Genomic DNA, 23,665 nt, shown 5'->3' on the forward strand with positions numbered 1-23,665 from the left:
CACAGTAAAAAGGAAATTTTTTCACATCCCTGCACCGTGTGTCAGTAACCTCACGGTGCCTGTCAGATGGTGCAGGGATGTGAGAGGCCACAACCGGAGGGCCACGGGAGAAAGGGGCCCTGGTAAGTGCCCCCAAATCCACTTTGTGGTTGTATGTAGGTAGTTATAATCTGAGAAACATCAAGGTTTTGAGGCCTTAAAGTATTTCTTAGGGCAATGTTAATGTTAGGCTATTAGAAAAAGCTATCACAAGGCCCAAACAATCTGACCCACAGACCTAACCATGCCACCCTAATGTGGCTCTAATAGCAAAACTTTCCTCAGAGAAAGTCCATATGGTAAATGAAAAACAACAGATCTACCAACCATAGAGTTAAGACATGCAGACCTTAGAGGTCCAAACCAAGATAGGTAAAAAGATAAAAATGTAATAAAAACAAGTCAAATCACACACTTGGGAAAACAGATAATGCTTTATTACAACAGAGCTGGAAAAGTTATAAGACAGTTTTTTAGGCCTGAAGAAAAGGTAAAATATTTGAAAGCAAATATATATGGGGGGGTGGGGTTGAGTATACTGTAAGTGAGATGCAACTGCAGCTAATGGTTGCCTGTATAATGGTGCCCTATAACAGGCGTTTGATAAACCCACTGGTGAACAACTTCACTGTGGACCAGATTTATCAACACTGTGTGCCGGTTCAAAGTCCCAAAAAGTGGAGCGTCGCCCCTCCCCCCCCCCCTTGCCAGCAGATGTAAAACTATAAAATGATAATAAAACAGGTTTATTATCATTTTATCTTTCATCACAGGGTCTTGGATGCAGGGCCATCGGGATCACAGGCATGGAGGAGGAGTTGTGGGCACTGCTGAAAACGCACATGTGGGTTTGGCCGGCCATCTTAGGACCACCAAACTGACATGCGCACTGAGATGTCTCCAACCCGAGCTGCGTTGCTGGGTTGAAGATAGCAGGCAAAGGTCTCAGTCTCTCTGGTAGTGCAAATTCAGCCTGCTCAGGCAATTACTGGCACTTATCCTATGCTGCCACAAGCAGGAGAGCAGCATCTGGATTGGCTGTAGGGGAGTCTGGGAGCCTGTACTGCAGTGGAGCCAGAGGAGCAGAATAGCGGCGACAGGTAAGTTCTTTTTTTGTGTGTTGTTATTGTTTTCCACCCCACCCCTCACAAGATATATTTCCAATGTGAAAACTATTGTAGACTCATGTAGATGTGTTTACACTATCATGCAAAGGTGTGTGTGTGGCTCAAGGCTGCTTGAAAGCATGCCAGCACTTTGAAAGAGAGCAGCCATTCTATCTCATGAAACACAGCACAGCACCTTATGATGCTGTGCTGTGTTGCATGAGATATTAGTAAATCTGGCCCTACCTGTCTCCTTTAACTACTGCAAAATACAAAAACTCATAGGCTAACAAGTGGGCTCTACAAGACAGAGCTGATAGAAGGCTAAGCAGCATAATGTGAAGGCTATCCAGTGCAAGTTAAATCAAACAGTGGTGATCTGATTTGAATTATAAGATCAAAATAATAGCAAAATTACCCATAATTATGTGAAAAGTGTTATCCAGCATTTAGCGCAATTTTCTTAGTGCAAAATGCACCCTCACTTCCAAAATGTGCCAGAGGATACACTTTGCACTACGGAAATAGCACTAAATACTCAGGAAACGGACAGCAGTAGCCAGCTGCCTCTTGCTCTCTCTTCATTCATTGTTCCTATGCTCCTGGGTAGGATTTTGCCCCTAATTACTCAAGCTAGCATTATCCTGTAACTTTGCATCACAAGAGTAATTCATAATCACTGAAATTACTCTGATTACACTGGCATAACAAAATAGTTTGGCCCTGAATGGCTGGAAATTCACTAACTGTAATATACAAAGATTAGATAGGAAACCTATAAGCCTTAAATAGCTTTCTAAAAGTCTTCTTGATTTTCTGTCTTATGACTTCCTCTGTCCATTGCAATCCACAACCTGGTTCATAAAATCGAGAACGCTTTGAAACCAAGGCCCTCATTACGATGTCGGACACCGTATCGTTGAAGGAACCACTCAACCATAGGTCGGCGGTTCTGACCACGCAATTAGGATGCGACCACACATGGTGCTGCCGCAAAAATTTATTTTTCAATAGGAGCTTGTGCGGTGGGCTGAAACCACCTGCAGCACAAGCTCCCATTAAAAATGTACGTTTTTAAACATAGTGCCTACCACACGGTGCAGGGACGTTAAGGTGGGCACCATTGGTGCCCCCAGGGCCAAATTTGGAGGGCCAGTGGACCCTGCTACGGGCCCCCAAAGTCAGAAAGACCGACATGGATTGGTTGTCGGAAACTGACATCAAAAACCTGATGGCGGAAACGCCATCCTTAAGGGATTATGAGGGCTTTCCGACTGGCTGATGGGCTCCTTGAGCCCATCGGAACGTATCAGATTCTCCGGCCAGTTTAAAGTCCGACCGCCATCATCATAATATGGCAAAAGTCGGACTTTAAACCTACAATGTTGGTCTGAAAGTCTCCGATCAGCGGCTTAAGGCTTTCCGACCGACATTGTGATCAGGCCCCAAGTCTTAGATAGCTCTTATAGCAGTTGAAATAAACATATGAAAATGTACTAAAAACATTACGCTGCTGGCAAGATTTCAAATTAAATTAGTTGACCCATGTTGCCAGGAAGTTGGAAACTCAATTAGAAAGATAGCACCCACTTGTAAGTTAGATATTGTCTTTACCCATCTTTTATTGTGCATGATAGAATCATAAATAGATTACCGTGCTCCACATTGTTGACGATGCCCTTCAAGCCCTTGACCAAGGCAAAACCTGCCTTCTAATCCTCCTAGATCTATCCTCTGCCTTCAACACGGTCAACCATGAAAAACTACTCGAAGGCCTCAAATTCAGGATGGGATTGGATGGCTCTGTTTTAGAATGGATTAGGTCCTTCCTCCATAACCGATCGCAGAGATTCTTAATTAACAGCAACTTATCTGCTCCCTCCCCAGTCACGGTTGGAGTCCCTCAAGGATCAAACCTGTCCCCCACCCTCTTCAACCTCTACCTAGAGCCGCTTGCTGAGTACTACGCACCGCTAATATCTGTTACCATATGTACACTGATGACACTCAAATATACATCAAAACTTCATCTCTCGAGGAGATTCTCTCCCTGAATGAGGCCCTTAAACTGACTGTCCAATGGCTTGCCTCCAACCAACTCAAACTCAACATAAAGAAAAAAGAAGTTCTCCTAATTTCCACTACAGAAACCAACCTGGAGATTCAGATATGGATCAATGCCATCACAGACTTAAATTACCCACCGTCCATCGTGGACTCAGCCAAATCTCTGGGAATAATCCTTGACGGCAACCTGCACATTCAGGATCACATCAACTCGATGGCCAAATCACCCAGGTTCCACCTGAGCTACCTAAGGAAGTTGAATCCCTTCATCGATGCTCCCGAACCTAAAAATGGCGATCCAGGCATTGGTAATCTCTAGACTGGAATATGGCTGTTCCACCCTCTCGGGTCTACCCAAGATCTCCCTGGCACCTTTGAAAGCCTGCCTCAATGCGGCCGCCAGACTTCTTACCGGCTCAAGGAAATTCGACCACATCTCTCCACATCTGAAAGCTTTGAACTGGCTGCCCCTCGAGGCCAGAATACAGTTGAAACTGGCATGCATCACACACAAGGCTTTATACGCAAACTCCCCTGCTTATCTGGCACAGAAACTAGTGGTATCTGGAGAAATCAGAAACTCCCAGTCCGCCAGAGACCTCTTGCTCTAACCTGCCTGTTTTCGGCAAAAAAAACACGTACAATCGGGCTTTCTCCGGGGCTGCACCAAGAATATGGAACTCGCTCCCACCCGCCACCAGAAGAATCCCTTCTCTGGCACACTTCAAAAAGGATGCCAAAACTTTCCTCATGGGTAAATTCCTCGCCTAATTTCTGCCTTCAACCACCACAGAGACCCTGATTAATGAACGACTATCGCCTTTCCCACGGACTACCTATTCACTCCACCCAAAAATTGGGGGGCCTTGTCTTGAGTATCTGCAAATGTAAATTGTACATACGTGTCCCCCTATCCCCTATGTATCCTGCACCCCTGCCCCTCTCCAACCGTTTGTATACTCTGTGTCTCTAACCCTATTTGTACAACTCTATGAACCTTGTAAAGCACTCTGATACCCTAATGGGTCAAGTTCGCGCTCTATAAAACACTTAATAAATAAAATAAAAGATTCAGGACTGTCAGGAGCATAATGACTTTAAAAGCAAAACTTTTATAGTATGTGAACAAGAAGGACCAAAAATGTAGTATAGATTTGAAATCAGTTGTACTAGTATTTTTCTTATGAGAACAGTGGGTATGAATTATTTTGAGACATAGGGGGGTCATAACGATGGCAGTCGGACGAGTGTCTGACCTCCATCGTTTTGGGCTCGAGACCATCTGAAAAAGAGTCGGCGGTCCCAAAAGCCCAATTACAAACATCCATTTTTTAATTGTAGCTTCTGCTGGGGCCCGAAAAATGCTGCAGCACAAGTCGCACTAGAAAAAGGATGCTTTTGAACATCCATGCACCGTGTGCCAGGTACCATTTGGAACAAGGCACACGGTGCATGGATGTTTGGGGACACCATATGTGCCCCCAGGCCACATCGTGGAGGACTACAGGGGAGAAGGGCCCTGCTAGGGGCCTCCAATGTCCAATGTCCCTTACCGACAGCCTTCCCATAGTGGTGGGACATCGTAATCCCTACAGTGGTGCCTGCGCAGGGACGGTCCCCAATGTAGGGATTACGGTCCAACCAACGGCCCGACTGGCTCGGTGAGCCTGTCGGAGGCGTCAGTCTGTCCCTCTGACCACTGCGTTCTGACTGACCACATCATAATACGGCGGTCGGACCACTATCCTGGCTGTCGGGTGGACCACCTCTGAGTGCCTGTCACTGGTGGTCCACCCAACATTCTAATCAGGCCCATAATGACATTGTGGAAGGAGATTCTAACCTGTATCGCATTTGTGGCAATACTCAACATTTAGAACAAAAATCGGAAATAGCAGTGCAAAAATCAATCTCTTACAGGTCCTCAACAGCTTAACCACATTCTAAAGTGTAACTTTGACTTTGGTCTCTTTGACTAAGCTCCATTGATGAAGATGCACAGCTACTACACCTTAACAATTTAAACAAAGGCACATGGTTACTCCACATGTGACCTGCTCCTCCCCAATGTGATGGTGCATGAAGGTTGCACCTGTTTCCAACACAGTCATGGTGATATAGCAATTCTGTCATCTCTAAATTGGACATGGCAAGTTGAAAACTGTGGTTCTTGAGCGTTAAGGCATCAAGTGTTCAAACACCAAGGGCAGAAGTCCCAAAAATCTGTCAAGTCATGATCACATGACTATACTACTTGACCAACCACAAATGACACATTGAAAGATGTCAGAGCCTTCTCTCAAAGCAGCAAGTGAACAGATGGAACAAATTGAGCTAATTCTCGGATAGTGCCATTCTTTCTCATCAGATTGAGCGAATGTTGCCAACAAGACAACCCACTGTGCCTCCTTGCACACATGTACATTAAACTGCCCTGACTTCAGCTGACTCCCCCGTATAGGTCCATCAAACACAATTTAATTTATTTGTTTACATTTTTATGTAGTGCAAATCAGAGTAGCTAGGCACCAGAATACTTTATATAGAAGTGATAATTTATTTGTTGCACATAGAATTTAAACCCTAATCAAATACATAGATGTATAATATATAAGTGAAAATAAAAGAATTGTGATGGAGTGTAATTATCTAGAGCTAGAATGTACGTAATGGGGACACCCTATACAAGAGTGTGTCAAAACTAAAGCAGTATAACAGATAAAAGTAAGAGGACATAATTAATGGTTATTATAATGGAACACACATTGGCTATGATACAGTTATTCTCATGTAAGCAAGATATTAAACAATATCAACTATGGCATGAATTCTTTAGATAGCTTAGGAATAATATTCATGGCATGCTAAAATGCTTTTAATGCAAATCCAAAGAATACTATTTTTGGCAAAATTCTAACTATTGGTAGAAATTGACTGTATATGTGATAAAGTGCAGAGAAACTGCAGGTTTTTTCGGATCGAAGAAGCTATCTCAATAAGGTTTTCAGTTCTTTTTTTAAAAGTCGCATAGAATGAGATAGTATTTAAGGAGTGTGTGATTGAGCTCAAATTTGTGGGTGCCACTCCCTAGAAGAACTGAGCTAAAGTACCTTGGAGTAATTAAGATCTTAACAGGTATTCCATTCATCTGCCTGGTGGGCTTAGCAATGACCTCCACCATTCTCACGGATGATCGTCTAATCTATTGAGAGATCCCCACTTGCATGATTGCGGCAGTTTCCTCCACAGCACTTCAGGGTTGTGGAGTGGTACTATATGTCATGCACCCACTCAGTAAACATTTTTCTTTGGACTAAACACATTTCTAAAGAGGGAGAAATAAATTGTCCCGACGTACAGTGGGTTTTATCCATGCACGTGAAGTGTGGGTGCCAGTGAAGGCTCTGCTGGTGCTTTCCCAACTCTTAAACAATTGAGAAACCACACGTATGGTGAGGCAGGAGCACTGTCGATTTAGAAGGTGTTCCTCTACACCAAGCTCTAAATAATGCTGCATGTTTTCTGAAAGATGCACTATTTAACTTTTAATGGAATCTTTGAAGATCATTGCAGCTTCACTTCTCATCTTATGGTCAGGCAGTCTTGGGCGATAAGAACATCCATCACAATTGAGAACATTTATTGAGGCTTGTTTTTATCAAGTGCAGGAAATCTAAGTCCTAATTTGAGATCATGTCAGTGATTTCAATACAATGTTTAGCAACTGATATACGCGTGTGTAGCAGATATTCTATGGGGAACATTTGAACTTTGTCTATAGGATTTCAGTTTAAAGGGACAAAAATGAGTTTGTTGGTGTTAAGATCAATCAGGGTATTGGGTTTTCAGTAGTTCTTTGAGTGGAAATAATGGCCATATAGTTTATGCTATGTTATATTATGTTATCTGTGTTTTTGTAGCGCACCAATCACTTGTTAGGGTAATCAGGCGCTTGTGTTCCTGTAACACCTTGGTAAGGAAAAATGAATTGGAAAGTTGCTTCTTCTGTGATCAAACGCTGTTGATAATTTCAGACCAATGAGATAGGAGTGTTGTGTGATGTAGAATCATTAGGAAACTTGTTGTTATGTGAGCATGTCAAGCTAAGAAAACCAGGTCAGAAGTCTATGTGTTTTAAATGAGATATAATTCAGTTTACTACTGAAGTTGAGACATTAAATAAATGGTTATAGGGCTTCATGCAGGCCATCTTAAATGTGCAAGTGTTGAAGGAATTAGGGTAATTGTTGTCATTAGGTTGCATAACAATGCTGTCATTACCTGGAGTTTAGTTTGAGTGTAATTAAATTGCCATTGTGCTTTCATAAGCAACTGCTGGTCTATTCCACCTATGGACTCTGGCTCTCTCATGCATTGAAGATTATGAAAGGTATCAATTCTTGGCATCTAATTCATAATGAAGGAAGCAGAGGCAACCTCTTTTGGAGCTCTGCAGTAAAGAAGAAGAGAATTAGACTAGATGAATAATAATCTATGTTCGATCACATTAAGTGCTAGATGAAAGTACCAAGCTCTCATTTACACTTATTTGGCAGCACTGTAAAACATACTTTTATATACAAAATAGTCATTTTGAAATGTATGGAAGTATTGTACTGTTTCATGCATGCTATTGACAAAGGCCATGAGTAAACATAGATAGGTGCAGTTAATTATTTCAACATGTTGGGGATTATGATATAAGTGTAAACATCAACATTGCTAGACACACACACACACATTCATATAAAATACATTATACAAATGTGGCAGAATACCTTATACGCTAGACATTCTGTCCATCTGTCCACTTATGGGTCATTCAGGTGGACCACCAGCCTTCTGCTGGCAGGGCCTTGTCTAGCTCGACCGATGGAAACCATTTATTGATGGCCCTACTGATAATCATTATTTAAAAAAAACTCTCCCCTCAACACACACTCTGTAAGAAAACATTTTAGGGCCAATAGATTTTCAATTTGTATTTGAGAAAAAAAAGTTGCCACATGATAAGTGGCTGCCACTCAGCAAAGCCACACCACTTTCATAGATCTCTGCCAGGCAGGCAGAGTTCTCCAGAGATTTCAAGTGGTCATCTTCCAGGGTGGCAAAAGTTGTGGCCTCCTTCCTCCTGGTAGGATGACAGAAACCTGCACGCTGTAAATAAGGCTGTTTTGTGGTGTGTGTGTGCACTTCACAGACAAAGTCACCTGCTACCTAATTCATGTGTATTTATTAACAATATGCTCATTGTGTATGAGAGTGCCTGAAGTGGGCATAAGAAAACTTGTTGACTCTCTATGAAACCGCATGAATTTTGTTTGCTATTGCTGTTATTTTATTCTTCTTATTCCTTTCTTGTAATTTATCTTGCAGGAGGCATCATTGATAAGGACCTACGCCGCTACCTCAATTTACGGTTTCAGAAAGGTTCTGTTGATCACGAACTCCAGCAAATTATACGAGACAATCTATACCTCCGAACGGTACCCTGTGAGTACACTGGCTTAGGCTAATTCATTTTAATCTTGGATCCTATGACTAGCTCATTATATATAAATTTGAAGCATGCTATGTTCAGGTTTTTAGCAGTGCACTAGTCAAATACTAAGAGGTTTCTATTATGGATCTGATTCTGTTTTTGCAAGTATATGCTATGGTTCGGACATAGGAAACTACAGGATTTACAATCATATTGCTGTATGTTGCTTTTTAGTTAATAAACCCTTACAGCTTTTATTGACAAATAGTTCTTAATCATTGTTCATTTTACCATTTGCCGTTACACATGTATCCAAATATCTCATAAACCAAATGAATGAAAAGTGGTTAGTTTATCTTACAAAACCTATAAATCAATCATTTTATTTAAATCTTTTTTATAAGCATGCACAATATTTTATATCTAGTATTCACAAAAAAATGTTTTTTCATAACATTAAAGTTCTAAACTGCAATCTAAACACTTTGCACACATTAGTTCCAACTATGAGAAATCGGAACTCATCATATAGTTCTGATTTTGATAAATAAGACCACATATGTTTAACTTTATCCATAGTCTTCAGATATAGATTGCTTTTCTCTCATCTTATGCAAAATGGTGTGGATATTTAGGCTTAATTGGCAGGTTAGTAAGCCTTAACTACTGACTAGACTGTTTAATATAGCCATGTTTGACATTCTACAAGGCAGCTTTCCATTTCCATTGTTTGCACTGATTTTAATAGTTGGAACTATGTCATCATGACTATATGTTCATCCTTTATATACTCTTGAGTAATCATTGGCTTTAACATCAGCAACACACCGCTTCATTACCATGCAAGCATTTGTTGATGGAACTAGGAAGTGGTTCTGGATTTTATGCAATATTGTGTAAATGATTTTGCCCGAGCACAGTCATCAACTCTTATGGCCATGTTTACACATGTAGCTGTCTGTATGCAATATCTACTCACTCACAATTTTACATGTTGATGTTTAGAAAACCAGTACTTTGTGAATGTCTGCATGAACCTGGCTTCGGTTGCAATTCATAGAAATATTCATCTTAGATAAACCCCGTGATGCAAGCTTAACTTCTCCATTACCTGCTACTGGAGATCGTTTTTATGGATTGCTTTTCGGATCTGTTTAGCTTGTCACTTTCATAATAATTAGTTGTCCTTATTTTTGCCCCCCAAAAAATAGTTACACGACTGTTCGCCACGTGTTCACTTGACTGAAATGTTGACTTTGAATTGAATAGTAGTTCAGCTGTTTCTTGTCTTTGGGGTCAGATGTTGTAGTAGGCCAACACATTTTCCATTCACAAATGTAGATGGTTGGAGGAACACGAATATAATACATTGTTTCCAGGCACAGAGGCCTGTCAAATCTGTATTTGGCCAAAGCACTTGAAATCCAGAGCGACCTCATCTATACCCCAAGCCTGCTTGACTCCAATCAAGCTCACCATGTTTGGAATAATCTTCAATATGTATTGTTTTAACTACGTCATCGCTTGTACTGCTAACAATGACGCTATTTTTCGTACATTTCAGCAAGGTTGCAGTGGCTATTAAATGATGTCAAATGTAACTTCTTTACAACTCTATCAGATTGGTCAAAGATGCAAATCTCAGGACAATACCCAATTAAACGTTTATTAGATTTTGATCGAAATAAATAACTAACTTCAAATAATAAGTGAAAATCATGAAACAAAGCAGTCCAAACAGTTATTAAAATAGGCTTTGCAACCCAACAACAGAAAATGCATTTTCCAGATAAATATATGGTCTGTGCACTCGAAATAATGTAAATCGTATCCACATTTTCTGAAAGCATTTCCATATCTTTGCAAATTTTTTCTACTTAAATGTAAGATATGAATGCATAGCTTGTGAAAGTACTGCTTGTTAATATGTGTTCAGAAGAAGAAAATATTTCCAAATGGCGAACTTGCCTGTATGGTTGCTGTATGTGTTACATACACAGAATAATTGTTTAGCATCCTTCTGTGTGTGACTTCTTCATTCTCGATGCGGGTCTTCTTATAGGACTTCTTTTCATCTACTCATATTTGCACTGTTTTTAGCATTCATGTTTATTATAGAGCAAGATCTTATCCTTGTTCACTCAGATTAATTATTAACGACATGGAAATGACCTTTGGAAAATCTGTCTGTTTTAGAAGATAACTGAGCTAGAAACCTCTGTCAATGATGCTTTTTATTTTTAATCTCTGATTTAAATGTAAATGAAACAGTATTTACTTTTAAAAACAATGGCAAATGCTCCTGAAATTCCACATGCTGAAAATAATGAAGGACCGGATTATCAAATCTATTTTTGCTTAAGTGTGTCATTACTCCTGGATATTCAGAAGTAAATCATGCGTCCACGAGGAGTTAAATACTACTTGTAGAAAAAAGCTTTCTGTATTGGGCCTTAAATCTGCCGATGTTCTCCGATATCTATAACATTAATGGCTCAAAAGTGCAGTACATCTTGTTTTTTCGAGTTTTCTTAAATGTAAGGGATGAGCCTCTTGTAAGGCCGTCATGTTTTTTACAGCCAAAATCTCACTGACCAACTATATAAGCAATAATATCGAGACAACTGGACACCTTTATTCAGTATGATACCCTGAACTCCTGCTGCCCAGGATGTATATTTCTGGTCCAAAATACCTCCTATCACTACAATTCAAGTATTAAGAGGGAAGGGTAGTGAAAATTAACCCAAATTTCCTAGTCCAATATTAAATATATGTATGTATGTGTGTTGTATTTGTTTAACACAAACCTATTCAAAATGCAGTGAAGCGCTGTACATGGTAAGAGTATAAAATAAGTCAATGAGTAATTGGAGGGAAAGCTAGATTCTGAAAATGGAGGTGCACTTTTACTTTGTCATGATGTAGTGTTCTAGAAAGAGGTGTGTATTCAGCATTTTTGTTAAATTGGACCAGGTTTGAGGCATTCCTGAAACATGGTTCAGGTCCAGGGTGTATATATTGGAAAGGTCTTTTGCTCTGTTTTTTACTCTTCTTCAGCTCCAGTCTGATGGTGTTCTGGCTGTAGGTGTGCTGAAAGTCACAGGTGATGAGCCTGTCAGCCACTTAGGCAGGGATTCTGACCTTCAAATACTTTGTTGTACCTGATTTTGAATCAGTGTAGGGTGGGATTCTTCGTCATTGCTGCCCAAAAAATATGAAAGAGAACTAAATGTAAGTAGAATTAGAAAGGAAAAAGGGAAGAATGATATTTAAGGTCTGTTTTTTTACCTTCGCAGAAAGAATAAATGCACTCAACTTAATATTAGATATTGGATTTCTGAGATCTTTCCCTACATTTAAAGTGTATTTGGCAATAACAAGCCAATTGGTATTATGTTACTAATGATATGGAAACCAGACAGATTGTAAAAAAATATATAAGATAACGATTTGAATTTGGCTACTCCTTTGCAAACTAGGATCAAGAGCACAAGGGAAGGTTTTTTTACTTCAAGGCACAATTTAGAAAATGGCAGAAGCATCATGTTAGCAGGGGAGAAGAAATGATAGTGGAAAGAAGAAAGAAGTGACAAAAATGCAAGACTAACATTGATATTATTAAAACTATTGCCCTCTGTACTGTGTTTTTAGACATTTCCCCAAATCAGTTCTCCAAAGCACACACCATACATTGGAAACTCTTTTAACATCCTCAATATTGAAATATTTAACATACCCCTGAATTGATCTGAATTTCAGTTTTTAAGTGTATTGCACTTGACTTCCTCGACAGTTTGCATGACTGCAATATATCTACCTAAGATGTTAGGTTTGAAAACATATGACCCTCTCACAGTCAATTCTGGTAAATGTCATGGATACCATGAAATTGTACTGAAAGTGAAACTACTGCTGAAATGTTTTATTGATAAACCTAATAAAAAATTATTTAAAAAAAGATGTGACACTGCCTTTTCAGACAGTATCATTTGTTGTTCTCTTCCAATGGCACGCGGCTCTAGTGGACAATGCAGTGGAAACATGATCTGTCAGTTCAAAACTGCTGTCCTGGTTGCAACCACTTAAACATGTTTACATTCATCCATTTTGCAGTGACTCCCTCATTGCTCCCCTTCTAATGTTGCTCCTTGCTCGTGGGAGTGACCTCCTGCTACTCCACCTGCTTTCTGTAACCCTTTCTCCATTCTATCTCTACCACAGGCCTAGCTAGACAATGGCACATGCTGGGCACCAGGTTACTTTCTTTTGTTTTCCACCCACTTTATATGCTCTTCTTAACCCCTACCCACTTTTCTGTCTGTTTATGTACGTTGGAGTGGGCCTTCTGTTTAGTGCAGTAGGCCCTTCCCTATAGTGCCCTGTGTATTCTGTATCATGAGTGACTGGTCAGCCTGTTCTAAAGTGTATATGGTGAATCTAACGAGAACCTTTATTGCACTCTGCATGATAACAGGACCTTTGCATGACTCTTCCAATTTTTAAAGGTCTGCCCTATTGAACACAGGCAGCAATTGCACTCTTTTTTAGCAGTTAGGTTCAGCATTTTAATGGGACTTTCATTCGCAGTGGCTGTATTGAATGTACTGTTGCTCCCATAAATACAGTATCTTCTTGCTCCTCCACTAAAACATTCAACCATTTCACAAATATATCTACCCTTCTTATGGACTTCCTAACCAGTGTTTCTGAAAATCAAAATTACCTATATTCTGATAGCTAGTTGCACATCCAATTTTTAATTTTTGATCAATCAGCTGCAGTCAACCACCAACACCGTGGCTCTTCTTGATCCCTACTCCTGTAAATGGTATGAGCCGCTGCCATCTTCTTCCTTGATGGTGCCTTGTTTTCGCCTCTGGTTTTTACGTTGATGAGGGTCAGCCATCAAAACTCTATTTATAGATAAAAGTACTGTATGTCTCTTCAACAGCCACCCAACAGTCTATAAACAAACCAGGTAACTCAGCATTTTCTACCCTACACATTATTGTGAAATGGCCGCTGGCTACGTTAATACAGTGGATTGATTTAATTTAATTTCTTATCAACAGATTCAAAATGCTACAAGAGTTCTAATTACAAAACAGTCCTTCTGGAATAAATGCCATCTTAGTAATCATAGATCTTACCTAATAAGTCTTGGGCAGATAAAATATAAGAAATAATATGTAAGTGGCTAGCTTGTAAAACATTAAATTTAGCTGGCTGAATTAGCTCATTTTGGGTGCTTGCTGTGTGACATTTCTCGGTTGTCTCCTTCTGGTCTCATCTATGGCATGAGGTATCAAAGCACATATTGGATAAACTGAAATTTGTTATTAGTTGTTACCTTAGATTGATTTTTATTTGAATAGCCTTTCATAAAATATATTCCTTTGTCTGTACTGTTGGAAATTTATTCAGATTGTGCATGCCTTAGCACTGTTTTTAGGGGCTGGGGAGAAGGGCCCTCTATGTGATCTGGAGATTGTTGGATCTTCTGGTGTCTCTGTTATGATGATGTGTGGATATCAGCTGGCAGACCAAATCAAGCATATTTGAACCCTGTTCCTTTTTTTAGGGATCCCAAGCAAACTTAGATTGGAGCTGGGGAGCGATTCTCTAGGTCTTTGAATTTCAATTTTAGAAAAGAGAGCTCTTAAGTGAAACATTTTGCCTGTGTTTGTGAATGAGATTGTGCATTCTCTGCCTCAGACACTCTGAATTCCACTTCTTCATATTGTGGATCAAAGGTTTTAAACCTAGAATTTATGACGTCAAAGTACATCTGCATCATATCTGACATTGATGCTTGAGAGAAAATATTACATTAACATTCAGAGCCAACTTCTGCAGCAACTTTTACACAGAGATCATTGACACTGTGTTACCATCCTTACTAAGTCAAATTGGAGTGTCCATTCAAGTGTCTTGGGTTTATTGGGTGTCTTACATGATGTTGTTGAGCTTCTTTTGTTTGTGGGCTTCAACTGATCTGGTAATGAATACGTTTCATGCAGCTTGATTTTTAATCCTTTGGCTGATCTCCATCTGTTCTGATTTTTCATTGTGGGGCCCACCAGATGCTCTGGTCCGAATCTGAGCCAAAGACCCCATAGCTTCTTTCTGCTTGGTGCCAATACTATTGTAGTTGCTACTGTGTCTGTTGCATTTTATGAGTCTTTGTTTTCTAACTCCAGGCTTTGAGAGGGGAGTGGCTGATCCAATACTTATACGGGCATATCTTACTTTGAACATTTGTTAAATTTCATCTGTTACAATATTGCAATCCCCAGTACCATGTGCTCCAAAGTTGGAGGGATATCGACTTACTAATTAAGGTTGTTATTCCGTGGGTGATTCGGTACTGGAGTGCTAGTGGGAGTGCCAATCATTCACATGAAAGGCTGTAGAAACATTATTGTTTACCTCTTTCACTGGACCTCTTGTTCTTTATTGCTTGTGTGCAGTCAGCAGGCGGAGGAGGTGCCCCTCCAAATTGTATCTTTAGAGTTGAGTGAGTAAAGCAATTTTAGCCCAATCATAGTCTTTATGGAGTTCCAAGTTTTGGATTTTCTAGCAGCCCAAGGTGGTTTATCACAACATATTGTGATTTTGTGCAGTGTTTCCGGTCTGCTTCCCTTTTTTGATGGCTCTCAATATCACAGTGCCAGCGCATTACTAGTAGTGCATCTCCTTTACTCTTTAGCTGCACAAATGGTTTGTGACCACATTCTCCATGGTTTTACCATGTATGCCCATCACAGTTAGGAAGGCATCTACACTCCTTTGTACATTTCCCCGTACTGCACCTGATCTATCACCTTCCATCGAAGGAGAAATCACCACTCTCTATCACCTCCCACTGCCACTTGCCCTCTTTCCATCTCACCGTATCCTCCCAACCACCTGGGAGACTGGCATGAGAGGAGTTTTCTTTGTGGCAGTTAATGTAAATTGGAGACAAAGGCAGAGAAACAGGGGAATCGTTAAGTTATCTCCCAGTAGGCACAAGCACTGTGGGCTGTTCTGCCAAGCTAAAGCCGAAGTCCACCAAAACAGTGATGACCGAGCATTGGTGCCCGACTGCTCTGAGATATGGATGCTTCTGTATTTGTATTAGTGTCTTGATGCTCTGCAGCTTTCAGCAGGTTTATTCCAGAAATATGAGTGGTGATGGAAATTATCATCTTTTTTGTGGTATTCTCTCAGATGTGTGCCTTCTGTAGATGAACCCATTTTTGTTGTCCATGGGACTGTGCATTTTACCCCTGCAAATCAGTGGTAAAGTAGTTGTGTTTTCTCTTTGAACGGGGTAATATTGACCTATTCCTAACTGGAATATTTTATTTACTTGTAAGTCCTAAATATACAATGCACCTTGTACCCAGGGCCAGTAACTTAAATGCTTCTAGTGGACTAACACATATTGTGCCTCCCACTGAAGTAGCACTATAAAACATGACTCCAGGCCTGCACTTGCAGCCTGTGTATGCAGTTTTCAAGTGCCATTTCAACCAGGCAAAAAAAATGTTTACTAGGCCTAGACCTCCCATTTTAATTTATATACGTCACCCCTAAAATAGGTTCTAAATACCCATAGGGCAGGGTGCATGGTACTGTAAAAGTAGAACTTAAATATTTAAAGTTTTAAATGTCCTTGCAGTCATTTTTTTGATTGTTGCAAGGCTGTCTATCCCATAGAGAAACACTGGTTTGCATTATAACATCTTATAATATTTAATGCCGGTTTCGGAGATGTTAGAAAATGATTCAAGCACCTATTTTAATAGTAATTTAAAATCAAACTTATCTTGTTGTGTAGCTCCTATAAAACCTACACAGGATCTGCGTGTTCAGACAGCATACACTGTAGGATCGGTGTTGGATTGATTCCAGACAACCCCACCGGGTATGTTGGCCTTTTATACCAGCTAGCTCACAGTGCCACTAGAATCTCCTCTTACCACGGACAAAATAGTTCTTGACAACCATCGAACATGACAACCCTGATCCCTCGGGACAGTGGAAACAATATACTACTTTTTGCTCAGTTACTTGTGCTTACTTAGTCTGTCTTAGAGAGGTATACAGAATAAACAGGCTGGGCATTTTCAATATGTATTTATTGAACAGTTGTTATCCTGGTGTAAAATAGATGAGCTGCAACAACCGTTAGACAATAGCAGATATATAGGATCAGAAGCACTTTGAAAGTAAATGGATGGTAAAGCTCTACCATCTTGCAGTAATCATGAATACATACAAGTACATAAAATACATGATAATAAAAAGATGGCCACTCCTACGATGTCTCCCTAACTAGATGTACCTAGGTGTATCTAGCATGTGTGTAGGTGTTAAGCCAAGATTTTTTCTAGGATAAAGTCAACCCCATTACCTGAAGTGACAGACTGTGGGACCCCGTCTTGGTCTTGAGTTGGACACCCGTGAGGGATGTTAGACCACAGTGAGCTGGAGTATCTGCATGCAGGAACCTCAGCGTTTCTGGTCAGTGTGTCGGCCAGGAAGTCCTGATCTCCTCTAGCTATCTTAGCAAGATGTGATGTATATATACCCATCGGTCTCCTCAGGGGTCCTACCTTGCTGTATTACTGTGTCGGACTAAGGATGACATCGGGCATGAACTTTATACATAGATATTATAGAGGAGATGATAGTCCTGCTGTGCTTCCAAGAATCCTCATGCATAATGTAAGAGATTTCGAACTAGGGAAAGCCCGCGTTCTGAGTGCAGTATCGTATCTAGGTAAAAGGTCAGTCCCTGTAAACCGTTATAAGTGTAATGTAGGGAAGAATATAGGTGAAGGGTTATGAAGTTACCTGGGCCTATATTATGGCACCAATATGGAATATAACAATCTGTAAAGTTGGATTTTATACTGCTATTTTGAAAAGACACTTTTAGAAAGTTGCCATTTTCATGTCTAGGCCAAATGTGCCTTTCTTCAAGTGTCCAGTGTTACCTGACTGGTGGATAGCTCCACTGTGTTAAGATGTGGAGTGCTCCCAGACTGTGCCCAACCCCTTCCTGAGCTTCAATGAGTACCTACCCTGTCACTGGCAGATGTAGTTCGCTTCTAAGCCTGCCTCCCTTTGTCTTCTAAGTCAGTTTATCTCTAAACCTAGTAGTAGACGTGGAAGCTGCCCAAGAATTGATTTGGAGTGACTGCAAAGGCGGGTTTACACAGTTCTATTGCCACACCTTTGGGTGGGACAGGAAGCTCTGACTTGGGGAAAAAAGGCACTGCAATGTTGTATTTAGGAGGAAAAGAGCACTATGGGATGGTTTACATGAATACACAGGAAGTACTACAAAAGAGAGTAGGGTCACACCAGGAAATTTTGCCCCATTGGTTAGGGAGTGGCCAGGAGCTTCCCACACCCACAGGCTGGCACTGGGCAACAAAGAGTCATCCCCAGTCCCCCTCTCAGAAAGAAGGACTGCCCTGATGTCTGAATCCTGTAAGAAGACTGGACCTCCTTGCCTGAACTCCAATCCAGATTGCAGAGTTGATGTATTTTGGTGCAGGTAAAATATAGATTGATGATATTGACCCCTTCATAAAACATCGCCGTACCATGTTCTTTATTCACAGATTCTGCTACTTGTGTCCTGTTGAAATTTCTTACCAAAATGCATTTTATTTTTAGTGAGCAATGTCAGTAGGGATGAGAAACACTTTATGCTAGGGAGACAGCGGCATTAATGTATTTTACAATTTGTAAGTAATTACTATATTTCTCTTTCCACTTTGAACCGGGTGTTGCACTAACATAGTTTGAACAAACAGTGCCACGTTCAGGAACATGTCACCTGAAGTTTAAATCGATCCAAATGTACAGATTGCGATGCAATTTTATCAACTCAAATTGAAGTGGTTATGCTATGCCATGAAAGAAAACGCAGTGTTTCTATTGACTTTACAGCACTGACTAATTTGTTCAAAATGCATAAGTAATTGCAAAAGTCATTACTTAATAGTAGTTAGGAGACCTAGATTTAAAACTCATAACTAAGATGGCAATGTTAGGAGAGATTCATCGCAGCCTCAGATTACCAACATCACAAAATCCCTTGTAGTTTGTTCCTAACTCAAATTTGAGCTAATGTCAGCTAGGCAGCAAAACTAACCCTTATCGTCCAAAACCTGAGGCTCAGATGAGGGTTAAAGCTCAGTGGCTGTAGTGGGAGTGTCAAGAACATGGATGATTTGACTTTTTACCTGCTGTTTCCATGATTAGCAGCTGTGGTGTGCACCCCTTCCTCAATAGACGATATCTCACACAAACCTTGAGGAGAATGTAAACTGGCAGGTTCTTGGGATGGCTTATGGTTCTTTAGTGACACACACAGAGTGAATTTTGGACTTCCTATGTGGAAGCAGGGAATGGGGGATGGGAGGGAGGTAGGGAGTAATGTATCTTAATATTTCGTCAGGTGATGGTAGCTTCTGGGGTCACTTGGTTTTAGTGACTGAGTTGTGACTGAGACTTTCTGGGTGAGAGGATATTATGTGATACTCTGTCTCAACCATATGTCATACGCAGATGTACTTATGCCCTCTACCAGGGAATTTGCATTATCCAGTTTTAGCCCTTTAGTACGAATATTTCCATCAGTGACTGGCAGCTCACAAATTGTGGGACAAGTTGGAATGCCACCATTCTGAATTCACTTGGACGAATTGGTCTTTTGTGCTTGCTGCAATACATGTTGGTTCTCTCTGCCCACCACTTTCAAAATTCACCAGCTGCCACTGCTATTTTAATTCAAAATTTAAAAATGTCATATTCCTGGTTCTACTGATTGGATTCCTTTTGTTTTGGTACTGTTTTATTTATTACAATACTCTAACGTTGTGAATTGTGCTTTTTCTTTTGTTTTCACTTTACTATTGTTTGAGTGCAGCATAAATATTTTACAAATTGGCTTTAAGTTAAGCCTGACTGCATTTGTGCCAAACTGCTACAGGGTTAAAGACAGGTTTATTTTGTGACTTTTGTGGTTCATCCTGACAAGAACTGTTATTATTATTTGAGTTGGTTTCTCTACTCTTTCAACTAATACTCCAATTTCTTACAAGTAGTTCCCTAATTCCTTCACATCTTTCAATATCCTAACGGTCATGTGTTATGCGTTTCCTCAATATCACTCAGCTGTAGGTTTTAGGGCTGAAATCCTATCAAAGACAGGCTTGCTGAGCCCAGCAAAGCCTGACGGCTGATGGTGGTGTCACTTAGGTGTTCTCTGCTGGATTCAGGTGCAACACCAGATGGAACGTTCTGGCATCCTCCTTGAATACACCATCACATCCCTGATCACACCATGTGCACCAACACCTTAAATTTTCTCTGAGTCAAAACCCATTCAGTTCCAAGTCTTGTGCCCTTCAAAAAGAATAGAAACCCTCCCTGCTCAGACCTTCCTGAATGAATTATGTAATCTTTAGGGTCTTCTTCTTCATAACTTGAATCCTCGTTGTTCTGGGTGTCAAGTTATTTAAACCTCATTCTCAAGATGTGCCATTCAGCAAGACCATCCCAAGGATTTGTAGGTTGACTAAAAGATATGATGTGGTTTTTGACTCCCACATCTTCCCATGCAATGACCTGGTAAATTCATTAATTACTTGTTCTCTTTTCTGTTGTTAGGTTACTACAATTCCATGTTATCTTGACAGTTTACTGTATGCTAAGCATATAGGAAATAATGAGTAAACGACTTTCCCAGGATTATTGAATGACAGCTTTGTGTTTGTGGTAGCTTCCATCTTCAGAATAACATTCAAATCACGCCTATCTTTTCTTTGCATGACCCACCGATACGTTGTTGGTATCATTGCTAAATGGCATGTGCAGCACATTGTAGAAATATGCAATATCTTCTTTGTCCAATCTTCAATTGGTCACCTTAATGCTATGCTATTCTATTTTTAGAGGCCATTCAGTGAGTGGTTTTTGATGTATTTGTAGGTTCTCCTGCCTCAATTGTTTGGCAACTGGTTTTTCAATTATATTGCAGCATTTTTGTTACCAAAGTGATGACTATACTAACAAGATTTGGACATACCGAACAATAGGAACATCAATATAATAATAATTGATGGAAAATCTGTTTTAATGCTCAATGGACATGTATGGAAAGTTTGGTAATAAAATATAGAACCCAAAATGTTGAGTACTAGAAATAAAAAGCCAAACGTTAGTACACTCAAAATGCAGTGCAAAAATAATTTTGGGGAAAATAATACTTCAATATATTAAAAAGTCAACAGTTAGAACTTTACCTTTTAAATACTGTTTTCCTACTATGACCTGATAAAGCAGGTGATATACCTTTGAATAAAAAAACAGAGACAAAAGGTGAATTTGTGAGGAAAAAAGACTGAAGGAAAGGAAACAAGATGTGTCAGAAACAAGCATTTGAAATGCAGTCGGTCTCGCCTTTGGGACCTTATATGTATTTAGTTATGCAGCACGTTAGCCTGGGTGCTGAAACATCTACTGTTCTTTCACATGGAGGGAAAGTAAGCACCAAACTGCGTGACACACCAGGTATGGGAACACATGGAGAGAAATATTGCCTTTCAGCAGGAAATGGTGTAGTCCAAAGCTCTGTTTTTAATTTAAAAAAAGCAGGGCATTCGGGGCCCATATCACTGAAAATACAAGATTTGAAAAATATATTATTGTCTATGGGTGCTCGTGGAAGACAATTTCTATGGACTGGAATCTATAGAATGCTAAAGTGATTCTGGTATTTTACTGACCTCTGCTGGTCGTTTTCTATCAAGATAGTTAAATAGAGGCAGTTGTCAGAACAATTAAAAAAAGAAAGTCCCTCTGCAGAAAGCAATTCTGGTATTTTACTGACCTCTGCTGGTCGTTTTCTATCAAGACAGTTAAATAGAGGCAGTTGAACAGAAAAAAGTCCCTAAGCGGAAGCAGACAAGTCCTAGGTCTGATCTCCAGAGCCCACAAAGTACATACACATATAAGTACATATACTATTGTATATACTAAAGTATATACAAGAGGTCTTGAATGCTCGACCTAAAAAGCAGAGAATAATGGTGTATGGGGGTCCCTCATATATATAATTTAAATTCAATGTAGAATCAAAATTCATTAAATTATGATTATGTTCTTTATTTAATTACATTATTGGAAAGCAGTGCTTGTAATTGTGCACACTAGAGTGCTGACATATCTAAATATATTTATTTCATAATTGCTTAGTATTTAAATTAGGTTGGTAAATAAAACGCAACATGCTGGTAGGCAGCAACACTTTAGTTTGAAATTGAGCGTTGGGTTTAACACAACATTTTGCTTGATGCAACATTTGTTGGTCTATGTTTAGGTAATCGTTTGTGGCAGGAGTATGTGTATATACAACCCACAGACAACTCCGAGTTCAACCCTCTATTACAACACCTCACTCTACAGTATGTTTAGGCATAGTAATTTTGAGGATTAATTGTTTGCACATTAATACTGCAAAAGGTGTATGCTCAGAAGTAAATATCTTTTCTTCCACAACTGAAGAGTTGGTTGCCGAGCAGCATATATCTCATCTGATCATCTCCTGTTAGTCTTTGATTGCATGCATGGACGTTATTGAGGGGCAGGCAGGGGTTGCAGGTGTGACCCCTGGCTTGCATCTTGCTACTCCCTGACACTGCCCATGACATCATAGAATCTCAAAGGCAGTGTTACTGTGAAAAAATGTACCTTTTTGTTTTCCACTCAGCCTCTGGCATTTGCTGTTTTGGAAGCAAGGAGGCTTGATGGAACAGTGAACGGTTTCAACTGAAAAATTAAACCGTTGCCATTTGTACTGTTCTACAGAGGTGTTTCCAGGCAACAAGCTCACAGGCCCCTCTGACCACAACCACCATCAGGCATGAGAGCGGGAACTACTCTAAGCTCTGTAAGCTCACAGTATTGGTGCCACACAGCATGAGAAAGTTATCAATCCTGGAATATATGTGTGTGCATTGTTTATTTAATGAAAATATGGCATGACTAGGCCCCTCTGTAGCTTCACAATTATATTTGGAGTGGAAGTGCATGAAGTCCAAACTCCAGAGGCCCAGCTTAATTTTTTTTGATGGTCCGAGCGCATGGGAATGAACAATATTACACCTGAACTGCACATGAGCTGAGATGAATGACTTGCCCCTATCCAGTGCATTACCTAAATGCAAGCAGCAAAAAGTGCAGACAGGGAATGAAACGCAAGCAGCAGTTAGGAGTGACATTTTTGGATATTTATTCGTTGCTGAATTGAGCAGCCAAAGATATGCACAATTGACATGCAGAGCTACCATGAAGTAGTACATCAGCGCATTTAAATATGTCCAAAGACAGCCCTGCTAAGTACCACACATCAGGTGTTAGACTAACGCATTTACTGTGGCCGTCTGCATCATCGCACTGAAATGCAAAGTCACGCATTACCATGCCTCCTCAGCTGTCAAGCTGGAGTGCTGCTATAATAATGCACCATACACGCTGCAGTGGCAGCGTGCGGTGCGCGCTGCTCCCAGAAGGCTTGGGGGCTCTGGTTCAGCTGCTAGAGCTGCACTGTGCTACAATGTAACACTAAGGACACCCAACACAGCACAGCATTAGCATTCACTGACGTCAGAATGGTTGCAGGCCATGCCCAATGGCTACCCAGACAGCGTGAGTTGTTTGTGAGACACATAACTTAATAGGCTTTCCGCTCATGCCTCCTGCGGTGTGTGCAGGCAGCAGCTCTCATAAAGTTTTGGCTGCAGTGCTGCTGGCCAATGGCAGCACAGCTTGCTGCTCACACTGCAGTGATATATGATCCAGCGATGGACCCGACCCCACCGGCTCTTTGAGAACCTGCTACCACACACTGGCAATATGGCAGAGAGCTTGCAGCTGCTCACATGTGGTATTCAGTGACTGG

At 40.4% G+C, this 23,665-nt stretch overlaps 1 protein-coding gene across 10 annotated transcripts in view; it reads left to right on the plus strand.

Moving 5' to 3' along the window:
* The window catches only part of MAGI2 (membrane associated guanylate kinase, WW and PDZ domain containing 2), a 2,464,469-nt gene that overhangs the window by 651,364 nt on the left and 1,789,440 nt on the right, over positions 1-23,665 (plus strand). For all 10 annotated transcript variants that reach the window (XM_085654042.1, XM_085654039.1, XM_085654033.1 and 7 more), the window contains exon 2: positions 8,589-8,705. In XM_085654042.1, the coding sequence (XP_085510168.1) occupies positions 8,589-8,705 (117 nt within the window). The remainder of the gene's footprint in view (positions 1-8,588; positions 8,706-23,665) is intronic.

The sequence above is a fragment of the Triturus cristatus genome, chromosome 4_1 (assembly GCF_964204655.1).
Source record: "Triturus cristatus chromosome 4_1, aTriCri1.1, whole genome shotgun sequence".
NCBI classification, from domain to species: Eukaryota; Metazoa; Chordata; class Amphibia; order Caudata; family Salamandridae; genus Triturus; species Triturus cristatus.